Source organism: Excalfactoria chinensis, chromosome 1 (assembly GCF_039878825.1).
Source record: "Excalfactoria chinensis isolate bCotChi1 chromosome 1, bCotChi1.hap2, whole genome shotgun sequence".
Classification (NCBI taxonomy): Eukaryota; Metazoa; Chordata; class Aves; order Galliformes; family Phasianidae; genus Excalfactoria; species Excalfactoria chinensis.
In genome coordinates, this window is record NC_092825.1 from 19,328,220 (window position 1) to 19,350,485 (window position 22,266).

Here is a 22,266-nt window from a genome sequence, read left to right on the forward strand (position 1 = left end):
TTTTCTCGACAATCCTCTCTTATTGTAGCCTTCTCTTCTGCCTTCCCTTTCTCACAGAGTTTTTGCTTTGACTCCATGATTCATCATTTACAACATAACTCTACAGAAGGCATTAAAGATGGAAAAAGATGTTAGATCACTTCCTTGTTTTCTCTGCAATCTTCCATTTAAGAATTGACATAATTGGTCTGTGTGGGACAAAAAATCAGTGTGAGTCCAAAATGGCTGTGAGAAACTGTTTGATATAATTTGAAGTATTCGGATCAGCAAGGAGCTGATATTACCCTAAGTACATAGTGAGGTTTTTGTTTTTATTTTTTCCACTTCTCCTTCTATGTAGTGCCTTCACATTTTATGATATAAGAGACCTCGTTTAATAGCTTGTTGTTATTCAATCTGTATTAAATATTTTTTGGTTTAAATTACAGTCATTTGACACTGTTCCTCAGTAACAGTGTTGTTAACAAAAAGAATGATCTTCTTGACTGGATAAGCTTCTTCTAACGGCAGATATTATATGCACTGTTTGATGTGAAAAACATAGCTTTATTTTACTTTCTTGTTTCAATGAACTTGTGACTGCATGCAGAGTGATGTGGTCCAGAAGATACATTATGCATGTGTATTGTCACCCTCAGCAAGTTTGCTGATGACACGAAGCTGGGAGGATTGGCTGACACGCCTGAAGGCTGTGCGGCCATTCAGAGAGACCTGGACAGGATGGAGAGCTGGGCAGTAAGAAACCGGATGAGGTTTAACATAAGCAAGTGTAGAGTCTTGCATCTAGGTAGAAATAATTGCATACACCAGTACAGGTTGGGGGGAGACCTGCTGGAAAGGAGCTCTGCTGAGAGGGACCTGGGCGTCCTGGTGGATGACAGGTTGGCCATGAGCCAGCAGTGTGCCCTTGTAGCCAAAAAGGCCAATGGCATTCTGGGGTGCATTAAAAAGAGCGTAGCCAGCAGGTCAAGGGAGGTGATCCTCCCCCTCTACTCTGCCCTGGTGAGGCCTCATCTGGAATACTGTGTCCAGTTCTGGGCTCCCCAGTACAAAAAAGACAGGGATCTCTTGGTAAGAGTCCAGCGGAGGGCCACAAAGATGGTGAAGGGCCTGGAGCATTTTCCCTATGAGGAGAGACTTAGGGAACTGGGTCTGTTTAGCCTTGAGAAAAGAAGGCTGAGAGGGGACTTGATCCAGGTTTATAAATACCTGAGGTGTGGGAGCTACAGTGGCGAGGCTGGTCTCTTTTCAGTAGTGCGTGGGGACAGGACTAGGGTCAATGGGCTGAAACTCCAGCATAGGAAGTTCCGCATGAATGTGCGCAAGAACTTCTTTACGGTGAGGGTGACGGAGCACTGGAACAGGCTGCCCAGGGAAGTGGTGGAGTCTCCTTCTCTGGAGATATTCAAGACCCGCCTGGACGCCTACCTGTGCGACGTGGTGTAGGGAGCCTGCTTTGGCAGGGGGGTTGGACTCGATGATCCCTAGAGGTCCCTTCCAACCCCTATAATTCTGTGATTCTGTGATTCTGTGATTGTATAAGTTGATCAGAATGACGTTATCCTGGTGGTCACATACCGGACATAAGAGAGCAGGTATTTTAAGTTACGCTAGAAACCATTGCTAAGACTTTGTTGAGGATAACTTTAGAAGCACTGAGGTTTGTACATTACAAAGAAATCTTAGTTCCCCTTCAAGCCTTACTTTGTGATCCTCTGTAACAACAGTCGTAAGATGTGCAATGGAAGTAACCCCATATGCTGAAAGTTAACACAACAGCTTCAATACATCATTCAAGAATAACTTTTGTTTTTATGTTTCAAATTGTAGTATTTAAATGCTGGCTTAGAGGATGCTAAGGAACTTCATTGTCCTTCTCAGCATTTGACAGCCTATATTTTTTTATAAAGGTGTACCTTTCTGGTATACAGCGATGCAATCATTTCATCCGAGTAAAAGCTTATCAAACTGAAATTGAAAGAAGAGAGTGAAAAAAAAAATTCTTATTTATTTTATTTATTTTATTTATTTTTATTTTTATTATATTTCTCCTTCCCACTTAATGTGGTTTTCATATAATTACTTCTTGTTTTATTCAAAATGTTCACTTTCAGATTCTTATTTTTTGGAATGTATTGGGTATTTATAAAATAAATATTTGTCTGATTTTAGATATTTGTAATGGAACATAAAAAGTAAATCCAGATATACTTTAACTTATTTGTACAAGAGATGCTACATGTCAAACTTAGAAGAAATACTCATCACTTTCCACTGAGACTTACATCAATTTTTGTGCCCATGGGTATTTAATTTTTCAGTAGCTTGCAAGTATCACAACTTCCTGAATTTCTGTTTTACTGTCTGCAGTGCTGGAGGGAAACAGTGGTTATCAAGAAGGCATTACTTCATACTTTGTTTCAGAAGTACATGTAATTTATTTTTATGTGCTGTGCATCCAATGGTCTTCATCTTTTCCTTAAGAAAGAAAATAAATTAACATCACCATTCTATAACATCATCGTTCTAAAATAGAAATACTACTGAAAATTAGTTTTAGCACATACATCTAAAAGAGGTGAGCAATCTAAACAGGACTGATCTCTGCATTAACTTGAAATTATGTAAATATTTATAGGTTCTAAAAAAATTTATCACTCAGAATATTCATGTTAGTGTCAAGATTTGAGCTCTGCAGAGAGGAACCTGGGTGTCCTGGTGGACGACAGGTTGGCCATGAGCAAGCAGTGTGTCCTCATGGCCAAAAAGGCCAATGACATTCTGGGGTGTATGGCCAGCAGGTTGAGGGAAGTGAGTAAAAGGGGAGGCCCTTCTACTCTACCCTGGTAAGGCCTCATCTGGAGTACTGTGTCCAGTTCTGGGCTCTCCAGTACAAAAAAAAGACAGGGATCTCTTGGAAAGAGTCCAGTGAAGGGCCTTGAAGATGGTGAAGGGCCAGGAGCATCTCCCCAGTGAAGAAAGGCTAAGTGAACTGGGTCTGTTTAGCCTTGAGAAAAGAAGACTGAGACCTGATCTAGGTCTATAAATATCTAAGGTGCAGGGGCAAAGTGGCAAGACCAGACTCTTTTCAGCAGTGTGCGGAGACAGGACAAGGGGAAATGGCGAGAAAATGGAGCATAGGAAGTTCCGCATGGATGTGCACAAGAACTTCTTTACGATGAGGGTGATGGAGCACTAGAACAGGCTGCCCAGGGCGGTGCTGGCGTCTCGTTCTCCGGTGATATTCAAGAACCACCTGGACGCCTACCTGTGCATAGACAGTTGGCTTTTTTTTTGTTTTAGATGTTTTATTTTTTTTCCCAAAGCATTAAGCTCAACTCTGGTCTAGAGCAATCTTTTATCTGTCAAAATATGCATGGATCAGTGAATAGGGATGTTAGTCTGCATGGTGTACACTTCACACATTTCACACATCTCAGTCATTTCCATATATTACTATATGGATTCACTTTTCCTTTCTCTGCATTCAAAATGAAATACATCCTAGTCTTGGTTTGAAGCTCTTTGTACCTTAAAGCTCTAGGCAACATGTTCTTTCTGTCCCCACCTACTGGCATTACAAGAAAAAAAAATCATTAACTTCTTTGGTAAGCCCTGAAGAGCACAAACTAAGGCATGCCAGTGTGACCCTTATTATATCCAGAGATAAAGTCCACAGGAAGTCTTTGAAACTGTGTTCACAGCCAATGGGACATATGTTTTGTTACCACTGTGCCTGCAGTAACCCTTTGCAGAGAGGAAATATGTGGTGAATTTAACAAGACATCATTTTGAATTCTGCTTTCTTTCACTACACCATGGGTAATTGGATTTATTTGAATGGCCTTTGTGTGAGTTTTACCCATATCCTTATGTGTCTCTTTCTCTGGTTTAGTATTAAATATGCTGACATGAAAAAATAATATTCGAGAGGACTGTTTTTGTTTGTTTTGTTTTCTTTTTACTTCTTGCAGAAATGTGATACATGTGACATCCTTGTTAATATGAAGTGGGTTAATGTAATAGTTCATAACAAGCATCTTTAATGGTTCATTAATACATCCTTAGGGAGAATTAGGAGACTAGATAAACGGAGTTTCATGCCTTTGACCACCTGAAGTGTATAATAATGTGATGATAAAATGTCATCCAAAGTGCCTGATGGTGCTAAAATTAATAAGTAAGTAGAAGAAAGTTTAGATGCTGTATGTAATTCAAGAAAATGTATAGAGATTCTTCTCAACCTCAGTTTAGCTCAACCTTTCACCTCTGGATTAATGTACAAATCTAGACAGTACGAGAGCATTTGGTTTACTTCCTTGATTTCTGATGTTGTCAAGATTTCTGCTATACTGTTAAGAAACACAATTAAATCTCTTCCTGTGAAAGTCTGAATCGTCTTGCATTCTTTTAATTGTTTTATTATATATTTCTGGGCTTATTTAGTTTAAGACAAATATTTCTTTCACTATAAGGGCACTCAACTTGATTTCCTTGTCTTCAAATATATACAGTATTTATTCATCAACAGAAGCTTAATATATTATGTTGTTTTACTTTTTTTCGGAAGCCTTTTACATTTTCATTGAAAAAACAACTATTTTTTACTCAACAGCTTTTATAAGAAAAAGAGCACTATTCTTTAACTCTTTTTTTAAGTTTTGTCAGGAAGAGTTTATTGATAGGAATTTCATTACCTTTAAAACTGCTTGTTTTGGTATTTTTTAAAATATATAGAAAGTATTTGAAAGAGGAATTTGGCAATAATATATTTTATACTTATATTCAGTTCCATTATTTATATGTTACAAGATTCAGAGTGCTTTACAACTTAACTATATTGCTATATTTTTATTTTATTTTTCACCACGAAATCAAGCAATTCTGGGAAAGAGTATTTAGTTTTGTGCATTAACATTTATATTCCGTGACAATTTAAAGACAAAGGATTAAATCTGTTTGCGGGAAGTAAATGAAAAAATTCCATAGATGTCAGAGAAGTTTCTGAACTAGAAGAAAGATTTCCATATGAACCTTAGAGGAATATTTAGTTAAGCATGTGATTAATTGGACTGAACTTGTAGTCTAATGCCTGCAACAAATCACAGGTGAGATGCATTGCTTCAGGTGGTATAGACTATGTTTTCATATTTTACTGTGCATTACTGATTAGATTTAGGTCACTGTATTGGGAAATGATCATTTTAGACTTAGATGCTCTCTTTGTGGTGTCTCAAGTCATTATTCCGCTCTCATGAAAATTGTTCATTACTTTTTCAATTTTGGAAAGGCCATTACTAAGGTGTTCTGTTATGGAGTTTATTTTAGCTGGGAGGAGCTTTTATAAAAAAATCTGAAACCTTTTTAAATATGTTGCATTGTATCTGAAAAGAAAATGTTCTCAGTGACCGAGCAATTTTAAGTGTATGTTTCTGAAACACAAGAGGAGGTGTTGTTTTGTACCTTACTTTAACGTCTTACCATCTGGACACAAGTTGAAACTGTGATACTGAGAATAAGCTGTTTTCTGCACAGATTTTTCAGAAGGGTCATGAGTGATCTATCAGAAGTTATGAGCATTATTTTGCTCAGTGAAGCACAATTCCTCATACATTTAAATGAGTCCATCTGATTATCATCCAGTGGAAATCAGTTTAGTTGCATGAATTTCAGGAGAATGTTTTGGTGACTACACTTCAGTTATGCCTAAAAGAACTTCTTATGAAGATGAGCTCTACTCCGTGATCTGATTTAGTTCAGATGGAGAACCACCCTGAATTTAAAAAAAATGCAACAAGAAATTAAAACAGAGAATAAAAAGAATGGAATGGCCAGAGTTGATTTTTTAATCTTTAATTTCACAGTGAGAAGTAGAGTGAAAACTCAACAGTCATTACAATCATCAGGTGAGACGACTCTAGCTGAACCTTAGCTTGGGCATGCATAGCTGCTGACTACAGAAACAGAAGTGAAAATGTTCAGTCTGTCACCTCTTCACATGGAGAATTCACATTGATTGCAAGAGAACCTCTAAATCCTTTAAAACTAGGATTTCGGATATGAGAGTGCAGATGAGAATGGAGCGTGAGAATTAGAATTTTCTTGGATATGGACTGGAATATGTTTGTAGTTAAGTAGCAATTTCTGTTAGTTTTCAATTACAGGAACAGAAATACTAATTATTTGATTTGTGTAGTGTGCCTGAAATACCTTTCCATAGTGGCACCAGGCAACACTTTCTGTTCACTCAGTTTGGGAATAACTATGATCCTACTAAAAACCATAGACAGAGGTCTTGCTGTATGATTAAATATTTTCCTTAGAGCTGTGCTGTATGTATTTTACAGAACTAGCAGTGGGCACAGCTATTCAAAGTCCTCCTTGTGGCTTCAGCAGCTATGCACCAATACACCTCTCTTCTCTCTCCTCTTCTTTAGAAAGATTTGGGGAGAAAAAAGGATGAAAAAAGAAAAGCTTGTGGGTAGAATAAGGAACTGTTGAATAAACATTAAAAAAAGCAAAACCCTCACAGAAGCAAAAGGAGAAAAAATATTATCTATTTCCATTTTTTCATAATAGTAGACCAGGTTGAGGTAGATCAGTTTTCTGAATTTATGGTTTTAAGCTTTATTGCATTAACAACATGTCCTTTGTTATTCACTAATGTCAGTGTAGAACTGTATCTGCAAAAATGTGTGAATGAAGTGCACTCATTGTCATTAGCCTTTTCAAGAATATATCATTACTCTCATATATATTTGTTATGCTGTTAAAAAAAGAACAAAAACAAAACAAAACAAAACCACAACAAACAAACAAGCAAAAAAACTCACAACCCCAAACCACCTTTTTATTTGTATTCAGTAGAAGTTGCTCCTCTAGATATCTTAATAGTTTGTAATGTGCTTTATGTAAATGGATGAATAATCTCCTTTTATCCTTAGCAAAAGAGCCAGTAAAAAAAGTTCAGATACACTTTTTCATAGCACCCCAAAATATATACGGCTCGACATTGGTGTAGACTGTGCTATAAAAGCTTCTTAAAAGTATTTAAAAACGCTCTTGGCATCCTAAAACATCCACTGTGATCTCTAAAGTAGAGTCTAAAACGTGGGAAGTGTTAAAGTGCATATACACATTAAATATGCATTAAATGACTTCAAATTTAAGTCACTTACTGAGAAAGGCTGTGACATATAAAGTCCTCAGAAAGCACTGTAAGTTAAAATGACTTCTTAAATGTTTTGTAGATATTGCATTTTTGTTGTATAGTGTCTTTGAAAATTAACAACTGTATAATTACCTGAAAAAACCATGGCAACAGAGTAGATTTTCACTATGTACAAGTTACTTACTAGTGGTCACTATAATTATGAACAAACAAACCAACAAACAAAAAGAAAAGAAATGCTTTGTTATCTTTTGCACTGAATACATTAATTAATGCTGCTATGCAGAGTTTGAAGGACTCAGAAATATCAAGCATTTTTTTCCTTGCTATAACATCTCAAACTACTCAGTAACTGCTCTGTAGATTCTTCCCCTTTTTGGCATAATGCCTTAATGAATAACATAGGAGTTGTTATGAATTAAATTAGACAGTTTTGAATTCTAGTTACATCAAACAATAAGCTGTGACAAGGTCATGAGACTGAAATAACATCACCTTGGATACTTCAGAAAATACAAAGCTGTGATTCAGACAACAACATCACTACTTGATACCTCTCTTCAATTTTTTTCTGATAATTGAAGTGTGACCTGCTCTGTGTGCGTGTATGTGTGCTGATCATGTGGGTTAGTTTGTCTTTGATGCAGAGTATACAAAAGAAATCTAAATAATGGTTTGTGGATGTTTGACAGTTCCTCTTCAGAGCAGTGTCCACACTAAATACCAGAGTTTAAGCCCTGAAGCATTGGAGAGAGAACCTTCTGTGGTCTCTGGAAATACTTCACAATCAATACTAGATCATTATATTTTCTTACCCTGCTTAATTATCACAAAACTTACTGCACATGGGAAGCAAGAAGTAACTTAATATGTCAAATATGATTTTGTTCAACAAGATGAAGTAGTTTCATGGTTCACTGATGGTATGTTGTTCATACTAAGTGGCATGTGAAAGAAAATATTAATTGGACTTGGGTTAAACACAGATGAAAGTGACATTTATATTGCAGATGTCTGCTAAAAGTGTTAACATATTAATGGCTGCAAACTAAGAACAATCCTAATGGGACAGGGTTGAGGATGCAGATATGTCTTGTTTGAGAAATCTGAATTTAACTATACGCTTTCAGAACTTCACCATAATTAATAGCTTCATGATTTCTGGATTTTTCATTTCATTTCATTTTAAAGTTAGTAGTCAGCTACAACTTATTGAAAGTTACATAGCTGCTACATTTCCTTTTTAATCCATTATTTCAACCGCTATTATATGACCTTTTTCTTTTTTGCTTGATTTTTGTTAATTTTCATTCTTGCAATATGTAATTTTAGAAAAAAAGAATGAAGTCTTAGACAAGAAACAACTAGTATTAATATGATAAGTCAAGCTTATGTATCTGAGAACTGAGATTGTCATAATTTAAGTTACCTAACGAAGTGACTGTTGTCTGCGTCAGGTGGAGTCTTCCAAAGAAGAGCATGGAGACAGAAAACCAGAATCACAAATAAAATCTATACTATTATTAGGAAAGATATTCCTGTACTTGAGATTATGACAGTAGCTGGCATTCTCTTTCCCAATTTGATGCCATTTTAACAATTGGTTTGAAGATGGAGTTACCTTTCCTGACAAGGATGCTGCCTATGTATGGCAAAGCAATTTTTATTTGCCTCCCATCAGTCTCCAAAATTCTGTGAAACAGCAACTGGAAATGTAGGTGGCTTGTAAGACATAGTTCCAGGCCCCATAACTTTTTGAAGACCATGGAGTACATTGGCAATCTTGGCTGGACTGTCCTGCCACACCCAACATATAGTTAGGATTTAGCATGTTCTGTCTTCCATCTGTTTGGGCAGATAAAAGATGGACTGCATGGGCAATATTTTCTTAGCAACACCATCATAGCAGATGTAAAATAGTGGATGACCTCTGCTGATGTAGATATTTTGGAGTATGGCATGCAGTGTCCATTGATGGTAAAAATGCAGAGCTTATAGAGGTGACTGCATCAAAAACAGTGTTACTAGCAGGAACAGGGAGGTAATTGTCCCCCTGTACTCGGCATTGGTGCGGCCGCACCTTGAGTACTGTGTTCAGTTTTGGGCCCCTCACTGCAAGAAAGACATTGAGGCCCTGGAACATGTTCAGAGGAGGGCTACGAAGCTGGTGATGGGTCTGGAGCACAGGCCTTATGAGGAGCGGCTGAGGGAACTGGGATTGTTCAGCCTGGAGAAGAGGAGGCTCAGGGGAGACCTTATAGCTCTCTATAACTTCCTGAAGGGAGGTTGTGGTGAGCTGGGGGTTGGCCTCTTCTCTCGTGTAGACAGTGATAGAACTAGAGGGAATGGTTTCAAGCTGCGACAGGGGAGGTTCAGGCTGGACATTAGGAAGTATTTCTTCTCGGAAAGGGTAGTCAGGCATTGGAATGCACTGCCCAGGGAGGTAGTAGAGTCACCGACCATGGGAGTGTTCAAGAAACGTTTGGATGTTGCGTTGAGGAATATGGTTTAGTTGGGAAGTATTGGTAATGGTTGGACTAGATGATCTTCTAGGTCTTTTCCAACCTGAAAATTCTGTGATTCTATGATTCTGTGTGACTGCACTGAAAAAAATAGTATTTTGTAGGTGAGATTTTCCTCTATTAAGGTGTTGTGCTGCTCTTTGTGTCTGTTGTAGTTTCCATGGACATAAATAGGAGGCATTAATTTCAGAACCACCTATACAGTACAACTGAGCAGAGGTGCTCACTCCTGAGTAAATGAGCATATTAACTAAATGAAGAGGAGGAGCTTTATGAAGCCAGATTTTCACACAAAGTCATAATCAGAACTCTTTGAAATTTTAGGATAATGAGAGAAATGAATATTTATACTTGCAACTTTTTGCAGCAGGGCCACTACTGTAGAATGATTTATTAACAGTAATCCATTAGGCAATGTTTTGGGTTGTTTGTTTTTGTTTTTTGTTTTTTGGTTGTTTTTTTTTTTTTTTCATATAGCGTAGTGTGCTAGATAGGCCCGTGTGAACATGGTGTTATGGAAGCACTACATATGTGGTAACAGAGGTTCTGAAATTAGTAGAGATTAGTTCTCAAAAATAAAGTGCTCAAATGCTGTGCCTCCCTCCCCTGAATAATGCAGAAAATCTACATAGAGATGAAAAAACACATAGTAGAAAACAGGAAAAGGTAGAAATAAGAGAATCCTCAGTATCTTATGAAGATACAGACAGGGTGCTGGCAGGGTGCTCCTGAAAACGTAGACTTCTTGCATTTTTTACTCTGAGTGAAACTGCTGGACAGATTTATGGTCAGGAGGGAGTTGTTTCATGCTTCTTAGCAACATATTAATTACAGTTTTAGGCGACAAAAACTGCTAATGAGAAAGTTCATGAACACTCCTGATATCCTCAGTCTCTTCTGATATCTTCCTCTAATACTGTATAGCTACATATGCTTGAAATAGGAATTTTTGTTTGTTTGTTTGTTTGTTTGTTTGTTTGTTTGTAGTTTGCTTTGCCTCTAAAATCATGAAAATGAAAATAAATGATGTGAAGATCTTTTTAAAGTAAACATCTATTGCGTGACTATGTTGCTGGGGACTGGGAGTAATGGTGCTCATGCAGGGAAATGCATGTTCACTCAAAATGTATTCATCTTTGCAATATCAAAGCCAAATAATTGCAGCTATGTTTGTCATAAAGATTCCTCTCACTTTCACTCCCACTTACATCCCAGTGTATGTGTAAGATAGAGAGCGGTCTTATTTTCTTTTTTTCTTGTAGAAAACCTAACCTCAGACTCTTCAGGAGGATTGCAGGAGGCTATTACTGTTATTTCAAATTATATTTTAAAAAAAATTATTTTAAATATAAGCATATGCTTAATGACATTAAAATGAATGTTTCTTACCCAAGAGCTTTAGATAGCATCCAGTCTGTAATATCATACAAACAAACAGCAAATTGTGGTTGTGACACAGTGAAATGGTGGGATGGTGTGTTTCTATAATGACAACAGTGACATGAAAGACAAGGCATGTTCCAGACAGCCATGCAGATTTATACAAGCGTGACATTCAGGCTCTTGTTCATCATTGGATAATGCTGGTGACTGTGTTAAAAATAGTGTTTTGTAGAATTTCCTCTGCCATATAGTGTTATTGTGCTCTTTGTATCTATTGCAGTTTCTGTGGAAATGAATAGGAAGAATTTCTTTCAGAGAAATTCATGTAAATTTAGATCTATGCTTCTGTTGTGTTCTGTATATACGTATGGTCTGCAATTAGACTCAAGGTGTAAGAAGTGACACGAGAGTTATGCTATTTTATATTCTCATTCGAATATTTATAGAGAATATACACAGTATTTCATCAGTGTAAAGTGCTTTCTGAGAGTGGCCAGTAGCAGATAGTCGGGGAGAGAAGCAAAGAAAATGTGAAGAATTTTTTACAAATATATTCTTGTTGCAGTTATTGCCTGAAGGGCTGCATGAACTGGAATTGAATCTAGATCACCGCATTTAATAACTACCAATAGACAGAGAAAGGAATTATAGACAAATCTCTTTAATAAACCTACAATTCTGGCTGCAATCATTCCATTTTCTTCCTCAAATTTTCATCATTTCTGGGTAAACTTTCTGGCACATCGTATCTCTGGCCTTTTTGTGGTATGAAGTTCTAATACTGAGTTGAATTCTGAGAGGAAAAATGTACTGCTTTTTGCTTGATATTTTAAACACCATGTGCTCATGGTACTCACCCTGACCAACATTCTTAGGCATGGGTGGAGTAAACTCTTCCTTTTGCAGAAGTACACCTTTCTAATCATTAACTGAGACCAAGGCATCAATTTATTTATTTATTGACCCAAATTATTCTCATCTCTGCAGAGTTGTGCTCAAAATTCTTGTCCATCAGCATAAAAAATAATACAAAGCTTTAGTACCTGGCATGGAATTTATTTACATCATATTATTTTAATACTAGATTATTTGCTTTTTCTAAGCCTTCCAGTGGGTACTACCATAATTTATACCATACATGCCCTAAGTATGTATATTATGCATTTTCTGCATACTGTGTTTCCCTTTGGTTTCTGTTTTGTGCTTTCATATGTGAACAGCCAGAATCTGCCCTCTGGTAAGTAAGATAAATTGCTTAACATGGGCATTGAATGCTGTTTCAGATAACCCTAGGGTATCCATCTGGCCTCCAGCTGCTGCCTCAGCAAGGCACAGAATCTCTGTCATAAGCATATTCTGCATATCTGTGTGGATGTCTCCAGTATCTAAGGATATTTAAAACAGCAGTAAGTTTATGACAACTGTATGCAATCATATTTTATTGCCTTAATCATGAACTGTGATATTTTAGAGCAAGCATAAAGAAGCATCCTTTCAGATTTTGAATATGTGTAAGAGAATAATCTTTTTCTTTCTTCAGTCACAACATTGTTCTTAATTTGAAAATGTCTGCTGTATGAAGATTGAGCATATAATGGTTTCATTTATCACCAACCTTACATAGCCTAATATAGTGTATCTACCAGTATCACTCTCACAAATTACCTCTTATTACTTCTACTTAATTGCTTATAATTCTTTGTGCTTTTTATTTTCAAGTATTAAATATTTTAACAGTCCATGTTTACTCATTCCATTCATTCCATTTCAACCTTCTATTTCATTTGTCTAAATGAGGTACTTATCAGTGACAAATTCCTTTGCACTTTTACAGATAAATTCTTGTTCTCTGAGAATTATAAGTACTGAAAATTCAAATGGTTACCTCTTCTACTTCTACTTTAGTGAGAACAATTCAAGTTATGTACATCTCTGCAGCACTTTTTCTTTTTAGCAGCTAATTAAAATGAAATGCTAATTAGAAAAAGTTCCTCCAACAGTTAGCGCTTAAAACTAATTATATAAATTAATGAAATAAGAGTTGATCCTATAAATTTGAAGAGTCTTCCAGTAATGCCAAATTCTAACAGATGGTGCATTCTGAAGTTTTTGACACACAACAATTAACAGATATAATAAACTTCTTTTACTTCTATTCACCTAAACATAGCCTTGAATCCCTGCTGACTGCAGTGGGTTTCATAAAAGATAAAGCAGCCTGTATGGAGCAGTTCAAAGGATGAAGATTTAGCTTAAGCAATTTTCATTTCATTTTGGAAAATGAAATTAATATCAAACTACTGAAATCTGGTAGAATACCATAGTAAGCTTTGTAATGTAATCAGCTCTGTTGGTATTGGAATATTCTGTAGTGAGCATTTCTGGGGCTTATCGTTCTACACTTCTGTCACTGAAGTAGCAGAGCCCCATGATACCTAACTTTTTAATGAAGTATTTATTTATTTATTTATTTGTGTGTGTGTAATGTGTGAGTGTAAGGGAAATCCAAAGATGTTTATTTAACAGGTTTTATTCTTCTTTCTTAAAAAGCAAAAAAAAAAAAAAAAATAAATAAAAAAAAATAATAATAATAATAATTAAAAAGTCTTTAAAAGCTCGCTACTTTTCTTATTTTAGGTTCCACTGCAAATTAATCATTTTCATCTGTAGTCAGCTACTACCTTATATTTATTTTACTGTCATTTCACTAACCGAGGTATACAGAGAGAAACTTCAGTGGAGCTCACCTGGGCAAGATAGTTTGATAATCCTACAAGGAACTAAGATCACAACTTGCATTAGAAAAGAGGAGTTTTTAGGTCCACATGAAAAGAAACTTGATAAAGCAGGCACAGCAGGGAGTTGCTGACCAGCATCTTAAGAACATCAAGGTTCATGTTTAATTATTTCTTCAGAAAAAGGTGAATTTTCAAGTTCAGTGTACAGAGGGCTTGTCATAAAACAGTTGTTTATCAAAAACAGTCTTCCTGTCAGTGTAAGGCAATAAAAATTCAGAAGGATCCAATCGTTGATTCTGAATTAATAAGTTCATGTGGTTTTGTTTGTTTGTTTGTTTTTTAGTTTTCTATTGAACAAATTTGGATAGTTTAAGCTATGTTTTGAAAGGCTCTTAAGCTACTGATATCACAGTACTTTGGTAATGCTTAGTTTAAGTCCTAGTTGAACACCCATCATTGTTTTATGCTGCTGACTGTAGAACAGAAAGGAGGAGGAAGAATTTCCCTCAGAATCACATTACAACTTAATATCTACAGTAAGTGTGTCTTCAAACCTATTAAATTGAAACATTCTTTTACGCTGTGGATATGGATTATCTTGAATTGAATGATAGCAGAACTATTAGACAATGCATCCAAATATAGATTTTAAATAAAAATATTTGATTTGTTTGATTATGGAATGATTTTTAATCAGTATCTATTTATTAGTTATTCAGTCTATCAAATACCGGGGGGACCTGATATGCAGTGTATAAAAGAAAGAGAAGCTTTTAGGTGACCTCATCATATATACTTACATGAGTATTAAAATGATATTGGGTAGTAGGCAAATGACTTCTTCACAACTAAGAGTTGTTCAGATATACAACCCAGTGTTTCTTTGTCTGTCTTTTCTTTGTCTTAAACCACAGCACTGCACATAGATAGCATCAGCTCTGCTTTTAGGATGCTGTAACCAGTTTGGAACTACTCACTGCCTCACAACAGTGAGGCATCCATGGTTTGCTCTCAATATATGTTAAGGAAGCATCAATAAATGTCAGTGGGTGTCATTTTTTTCCACATAGTGGAAATCAGTGTCACACCTTTGCTTCGTACGTACTTTCATGTTAGATGCCATCTGTCAGACCACCACTCTGCTGCCATCTGTTGCACAGCCACCACATTTAACAAGATATTGGTGGGAAGATTCAGCCTCTACTGCCACACCACCACTGTCTGCCTATGATGTCTTAGGCCATCATAATAAATATGAGGTGTTATTTTTGGAGCATCCTTTGTAGTTTCTATAAAGTGAAATGAGCACTTTAAACCTATGCTAACCACAGGACTCAACTGCTTGACTTTCCTTCATAATCTGAGTATGTTAAATAAGTTCATTTTCCTCTTTTGTTGTACCTTCTTAAATAAAAATGAGTATGATTTCAAAACAAGACTGAATTCTGTTTGAACAGTGCTTCACTGTACTCTGTTATAAAATTTTATTTTTTTTTCCTTTTATCAATGTACAGATAAACATTTACAATAATTATAATAATAATCTAAATGCAGTTTGGAATCACCCAGTGAAGTTAAGCATGAGAAATGAATATCATAATAAGTTAGTAGCAAAGCTTATACAAAATAAAATGGAAGAGGTGGCTATAAGGAAAGATGAAGCTTCATCCATATTTTTCAGTAGTTAGCCGAACTTGTCATGTATTCTTGAAATTTTGTATGTTCTCATGTTTTAGTCAATCATGGGTTAAAATGATACATCACAACAGAATCACAGCATTACTACACAGAATAAAATGTGAAAAAGTACATTTCCCTCACTGCTCTTTGACTGCCTTGTTAGTTGATTGCTGTCAAGATAAAAAAATGATTATGAAATTAGTGAAATTATTTAAAAAAAGCGTAGGTTGCCCTTTATTCTCTGAGACAGCCGCGATAAACATTGCTGGGGCATTTTTTCATAAGCAAAAATAACATTTTTCAGATGAGGGTACCCAGTAAATTTGGTTCATGAATGAGGAAATCTGTGTCTAGTCTCTAAAGTAAATATTCTTTCTAAGAACTATTCAGTGAGGTTTCCCAAAGTCTTTTTTGTATATGCTGGAGTTTATATAACCTGGGCTGATTCCTTCAGGTAGGGAATAGTTTTCTATATTACTTTCTGACTGAAATGTGTTGTGTTTTGATTTAGCAGCCAGCTCTCAACATCCATTAAATGGAACAATATTCACTCTTGAAGTAATACTAAAATGCAGTTCCCTGTAATGGCAATAATACTGCACAAGCACACATGCCAGTATACAAGCACATATAGTAGAGGATATGAGTGCTTAATTTTTCATGTCAGCTTGTCATAAAAGGGGCTGCTTGTACAACTTAGTGAGGTTTCTTAAAGTGCCTAAATCTGAATGTGTTTCCACTGACATGACTAGTTACAGTCAGCTTTAGTGTTTCCCCATATGGGTTTATCATCTTGTTTCTATACAATATTAGGCAGCTTTTCCACAGATACATTCACTTTAATTTGGAAAAGCATATATTTAATGGGTTATCCAATCAAAGTATATTTTCTTAGGTAAAATGTTTCCTTTTTGTTTTTTGACTAGCCTTCTTAGATGTGATTCATCTAAATCATCCATAATATAATATAATATGAGATTATATAATATAATATAAGAGGAGATTAACATTCTTTTAAGAACACTGATAATTTGTTGATAATTTGTTTCGAGAACATAAATAACTCTAGTTCCATTCTCTGCTTAGATTTTCAAAGCTTCTGGTAAAATCTTGCTAAAACGTCCTGAGGTTCTCCTGAGTCTACTATTTCAACCCGTCTTGATCTCTCTGCATTGCATCCCATCCCTTGTGTGTGTCAGCTGCACCACACAGCTTGTTGTCATCTTCAAACTTGCTGAGGGTTCACTTGATCCCACTGTCAGTGTCACTAATAAAGATCATAAAGAGCATCAGTCTCAATACTGATCCCTGAAGGACACCATTTGTCTCTGATCTCCATCTGGACATTGAGCCATTGATCACATTGAGCCATTAATCACTATTCTCCGGGTATGATCTTTCTTGTTTATTAAACAGTCCACCCATCAAATCCATATCTTCCCAATTTAAAAAGATGGAAGTTCTGGGGGACTGAGTCAAAGACCTCTCTTAAGTCCGGATAGATGACATCAGTGACTCTTCCCTTGTTCATTGGTGCAGCTACACCATAATAGAAAGCCACAAGTTTGGTCAGTCAGTACTTGTGCTTGGTGAAGGTTGCTGCTGGTTGTCTTGGATCATCTTCCTTTCTTCTATCTGCTTCACTATAGCTTCCAGGATGATCTACTCTGTGATCATCCCAGCACAGAGGTGAGGCTGACAGGTTGGTAGTTCCCTCAGTAATCCTTTCTACCTTTCTTCAAAATGGATGTGATGTTGCTTTTTTTTCTAGTCACAATGGACTTCATCTGACTGCCATGAATTTTCAAATATCATCAAGAATGTTTTGGCACCTACACTGATCAGTTCTCTCAGAACTTTGGGATGCATCTCATCAAAACCCATAGACTTACAGATGTTTAGGTTACTCAGCTGGTCACAAACTTAAACTGCTTACATTGGGAGAGGTGTTTCTCCCCCAGTTCCTACCTTCCAACCCATCTGCTTGAAGGGTGTGTGAAGAGCAGTTGCAACTTCTGCTGTAAGAGAGATTGTGTTGGACTCAGTTAAGCAACAGCTGAACTGAGGAGAATGTTTGCCACTGCCAGCTGAGGAGGGCAGTGTGAAATGCTATAATTGAAAACATGACTATATCAAGAAGAAGATTGGTCTTGCTAGTACTATATTATGTAGTCTTTGTACATTATATTTCTAAAAAAATAAAAAAGCAGTAGATTTTAAGTTCACTTTTTGCTGAGCATATGACTGAAGTCCTAATTGATCTTTAGAACAAATGACACTTTGCACCTCTTGGTAAAAGATACTTGCTCTTCCATGTGCTGCTAAAATGCTGCTGAGTAGAAAGATGAATCCTATTGCTACTTGACAGCAACAGTGTGAAGGTTACCTCAATAGCTACTCAGTAAAACTGCTGAGTATGTGTTTATTTTATGAAAGAATTTTATTGGATCAACCATCTATTTGTGCAGTGAAGAATAATTTCACAGCTTATAAAAGACTGTAGACTGCCATTTGTCTCACAGTTCATTCTGTCAAAGGAATTGAAAGCAAAACATGTAGAGATTTCCAAAATTCTGTACCAAGCCTCTTGTATTTTAATGGGGTCTTAAGTATTTATGACACATAATCTGTTGATACTCCTCTTTCGTAGTTACTCATATCTAATCTTTGCTGCCAAAGTTTTGCTGGCAGAACTGTGAAATTGGCACAGTGATTAATGTGCTAGTTGTCACTCAGAAAGCTCTGTTTATTTCACTGGTTATCAGTTTTGTATAAAAGCTGTTACACAAAACAGGAGAACATAACAGTTTATGCATGAGAGATACAAGAAGCATTTATGCTGAAATTCTGGGGTATGTAGATTGCTACCCCCACTTCCACTGGCCAACTTCTGTGTCATATTTACACAGACTTTCATGTTTTTTGTTTGTTTGTTTGTTTTTGTTTTGTTTTGTTTTGTTTTGTTTTTGCCATTCCCTGGCAAAAAAAAATATATATATATCCACTCATGCATTGGACTTAGTGCCTCTAAGTACTGCAATAACAAGGTTATACTGTAGGATTTTATTGTGAACACGATACTTTCCTTTTATTATTATTCATATGGAGAAATGTAAAAATGCAATTGTTTTGTGTTTTTGTTCATTTGTTCTTTTACACAGTAAGCACGTATTTCATTTTCCAGTTACTGAAAAACAACCTTAAGATACTTGAATTTTGTTTTCAGTGGACCTCAATTATAAATTTATTTCTTCCATATGTATGAACTGGCGGGACTGGTGAATATAACGTTCTTTGTGCAGCTTTCAAAAAGTCTCTGTAGGAGTGCCGATGCTTGGATGTGATAACCTTGTGGAAATTCATCAAAACATGTTCTAATTTGGCCAGCCTAGTTGCCAAGGTAGACATGTAGTTTTCAATCTTTGAACATTTTGTTGATCGAAGTAAGAACAGAGTGCCAATTTATAACTTTTGACAGCTTCAGCAGTGGACCTTTCAGTCTGTCAGTGTCGTATATAGAAGAGAAAGCAACAAACACAGCTGCTAACCTCAGTTTATTTTGATGAAACACTTAGACACAGGTGGTCATTGCTTCCATCGGATCACATTAATTGTGACCAAATTTAGACACTTGTTCCTCAGGGTCTTTTATAAGCATTGGCACTTACATTGAATGTATTCATTTGTTTTCATACTTAATGAAGTAATTCTTTAAGGAGTTCATTCCAAGATTGCTATTTGTGTCTCCTGCATTATGTTCAAATCCAAAAATGAAATTGTACCCTTTTGCATGTCAAAAGTAACTCTTCCACTACTGATGTTTGGATTTATTTATTTTTTTCAGTGTTGTTTTAGTTAAATTACAAGTTATAACAAACGTATAACTTATATATAAGGGAGATTTTGTTATAATAATATCACGCATTTTCTATATGAGATTTTTTTATTGCAATAGTAGCATTGCACTAAGAAGAACCTACTCACTGTCATCGACTGTGTCTAATTAGTACTTTTCTTCCAGAGTGTGTATTTTTCTAGAAAATTACTGTAAAGGTATTTATGCTAAGTGCTTTCTAATTTGTTTCAGGGAGTGCTGGAACACCTGTTATCTTCAATGAAAATGGAGATGCTCCTGGACGTTACGATATTTTTCAGTATCAGATCAACAACAAGAGTACAGAATACAAAATAATTGGTCATTGGACCAATCAACTTCATCTAAATGTAAGTGGTAGTTTAGCTATGATGCAGACATTGGAAAAATGCAACCATTTGTGTATTACATCATTACACTTCAGAAACACTGAAGATTTCTATTAGTAGGCAGAGAAAAATTATTCCATTCTCTTTTTGAGAAGTCTCAAAAGACTTGCAAAAACTAACATAAAAAATGTAAATGAGTTTGCTTTTTGTTGTTTTTAAAGTTGTGCTACACTTTTTCCTGCTGCTTTAAATTACATTTTACAATCATTATATATCCAATATTCCTTGGTTTGACTATGAAGTTAGGCAGGGAAATAGTAATTCATAGTTCAAAAGAAGGTGTCAGACAAAATATTTCACACATACATATTGCTTGGGTATTTTAAATATGGACATAATGAAAAGGGATGGAAATGTAGTTTGTAAAAGGGACGTTTGAACTATCTGACCGCTTTTGATTTGGTTGAAACACTGGGATGATGAACTACTGAAAAAAATATATATTTCTTGAATATAAAGGGAGAATTTGTAGTTTTTATATATAGTTAGCCCTTAATCTTCCTTGGAAAGTGTTTCTAATTTGTGCTTTACTGTATTGTGCAAATTTAATGGTAACTAAGCTCCTCATGTGGATTGAGCCATATTTGTATCAAGAATCAACATTCCAGTAGGGTTCAGAGAATAGCCTATGAAATAATATTTCAGTGTCAGCTAAGCATTAAGCCATAGCTGAAGTTTTGGGGATCAGGAAACTTATAGTCCCAGCTGTTAAACCACTTTGTCATATCTGTTATTTTATATCTGTAACTACTTGGTAAGGTCTCATTTATTTAATTCTTCAGAGCAAATAGAAGAAACAAGAAAACAAACAAACAGGAAAAACAACAACAACAAACAACAACAAACAGAAAAAACAGCCCTACAACAGAAATTATATGTAGCAGAAATAAAGCTGAAAAACTGATACATACATTTTGCACATTTTAGCACTAACATAGCAATTATATAGTAGTAACTATCTTAGAATTTGCATCAATTTTAATTCCATTCCAGTTTGCACTTTTCTGTCCCCATCACGGCTACTCAGTTTTTCATTAATCTGTAGATTTTCCATCCCATTATTTCTACCTGATACATGTGTACTGCAGCAAGTTCTCTGACATACCGATGGATTGGCTTCTATTCTGACTGCTGAGACTGCACCATGCTAAAGCACACTGACCACAGAGGTACTAGGAAAGGATTTAAGGATGCCTCTTTGTAGCTCTGACTGAGAATGGATGTATTAGAATGTACCTTTTTTAACCTTTGTGATATCACTCACTGGACATCATAATGTTTCCAAATTCACAGGTGAGCTACCTAGCTTGTGAGTGGTAGAGATGTCAAAGTGTGCGGTTGGTGTTTCAGCTTGTAGCTTCTCACCCCATGCTCACCTGGCCATGATTGCTCCTGTGGGTTGCCTATGCAGCCAGATTCAATAATGAGATCTTTCTTTCCATGTCTTTTCACCTATTTCTGAACTTACTGGTCTTGGAGAACCTCAAAAGGGAAGACTGGGCGTATGGTTTGTCAGGGTTTGAGATGCTGAATTTCTAGTTATTGTTATAGATGATTGAACACACCCTGTCAGTTTATATGGATACCGGTACAGTAACAGTGAAGAAGGAAGTGATAATGTAGGGGATGCATGTTTTTTCCCTCTGTTTCTGTATTCACTGAACTTATTTAGCACATCAGTGATTCTAATGCTACATGGTGATCTGCTGTGACATTCCTACTGTCTCGTCTGAATAGATAAGTATATTGAAACCAAGTAATCCTTGCGGGTGATTGTCAATACTCCGAATAATCATACTTGCAGATTAGATAGAGCCTTTGATTGCCAGTGGATCTGAGGGAACACAGAGGATATTTTCTGTGGTTTCAGATAAAACTTTTATATTTATTGAAGACAAAGAAGTATGATGATGGCAGAAAACTTTTTAGCTTTTTTGTTCCATACACGGGATGTTTCTTAAATATAATACTTTGCCCACTGTATCTTTCTTTCTCCTGCAGAGCTTCCTCTTGATGAAAACACACATTAGTGATTTTTAATGAATCTCTGTGATAGCTAGATATTCTCTATAGATACTTCTAATCCTATTGCTACAGATGCTTGTACTTCAAATTGTGTGGTAACGTGCCATAAGCCGCTTATTATTTTCTAGGTCTATATAGCTTATAACTTTTTTTTTTTTTTTTTTTTTTTTCATTTATTTACTTTCTGTGACAGAAAATTAAATCATGGAAGTGCTGAGTTTGCAGTACAGTAAGCCTTTTGAACAACTAATTAAACAAAGATTGGAAGATATCTTGTACCTAATTAGTCAAGTCAAAATTTTCCTTTTTCCCTTTCAATGTATTTTTATTTCCTTTCTCAAAGGGAACTTAGTGATATTTTCACTGCTGAGTCTTGACTGCAGGTCACTGTTGTGTCATCACCTGGTAGCAAGTCCTGTCTGTGTTCTGAATGCAACCCTCAGGATTCCTCTTTTATTCTCTGGCTCCTCAGAATTTTCATTGC

General features: G+C 35.9%; 1 protein-coding gene across 6 annotated transcripts in view; it reads left to right on the forward strand.

Moving 5' to 3' along the window:
* GRM8 (glutamate metabotropic receptor 8) overlaps window positions 1-22,266 on the forward strand; it is a 317,260-nt gene that overhangs the window by 242,394 nt on the left and 52,600 nt on the right. For all 6 annotated transcript variants that reach the window (XM_072332477.1, XM_072332459.1, XM_072332494.1 and 3 more), the window contains exon 8: window positions 19,582-19,718. In XM_072332477.1, coding sequence (XP_072188578.1) covers window positions 19,582-19,718 — 137 coding nt within the window. The remainder of the gene's footprint in view (window positions 1-19,581; window positions 19,719-22,266) is intronic.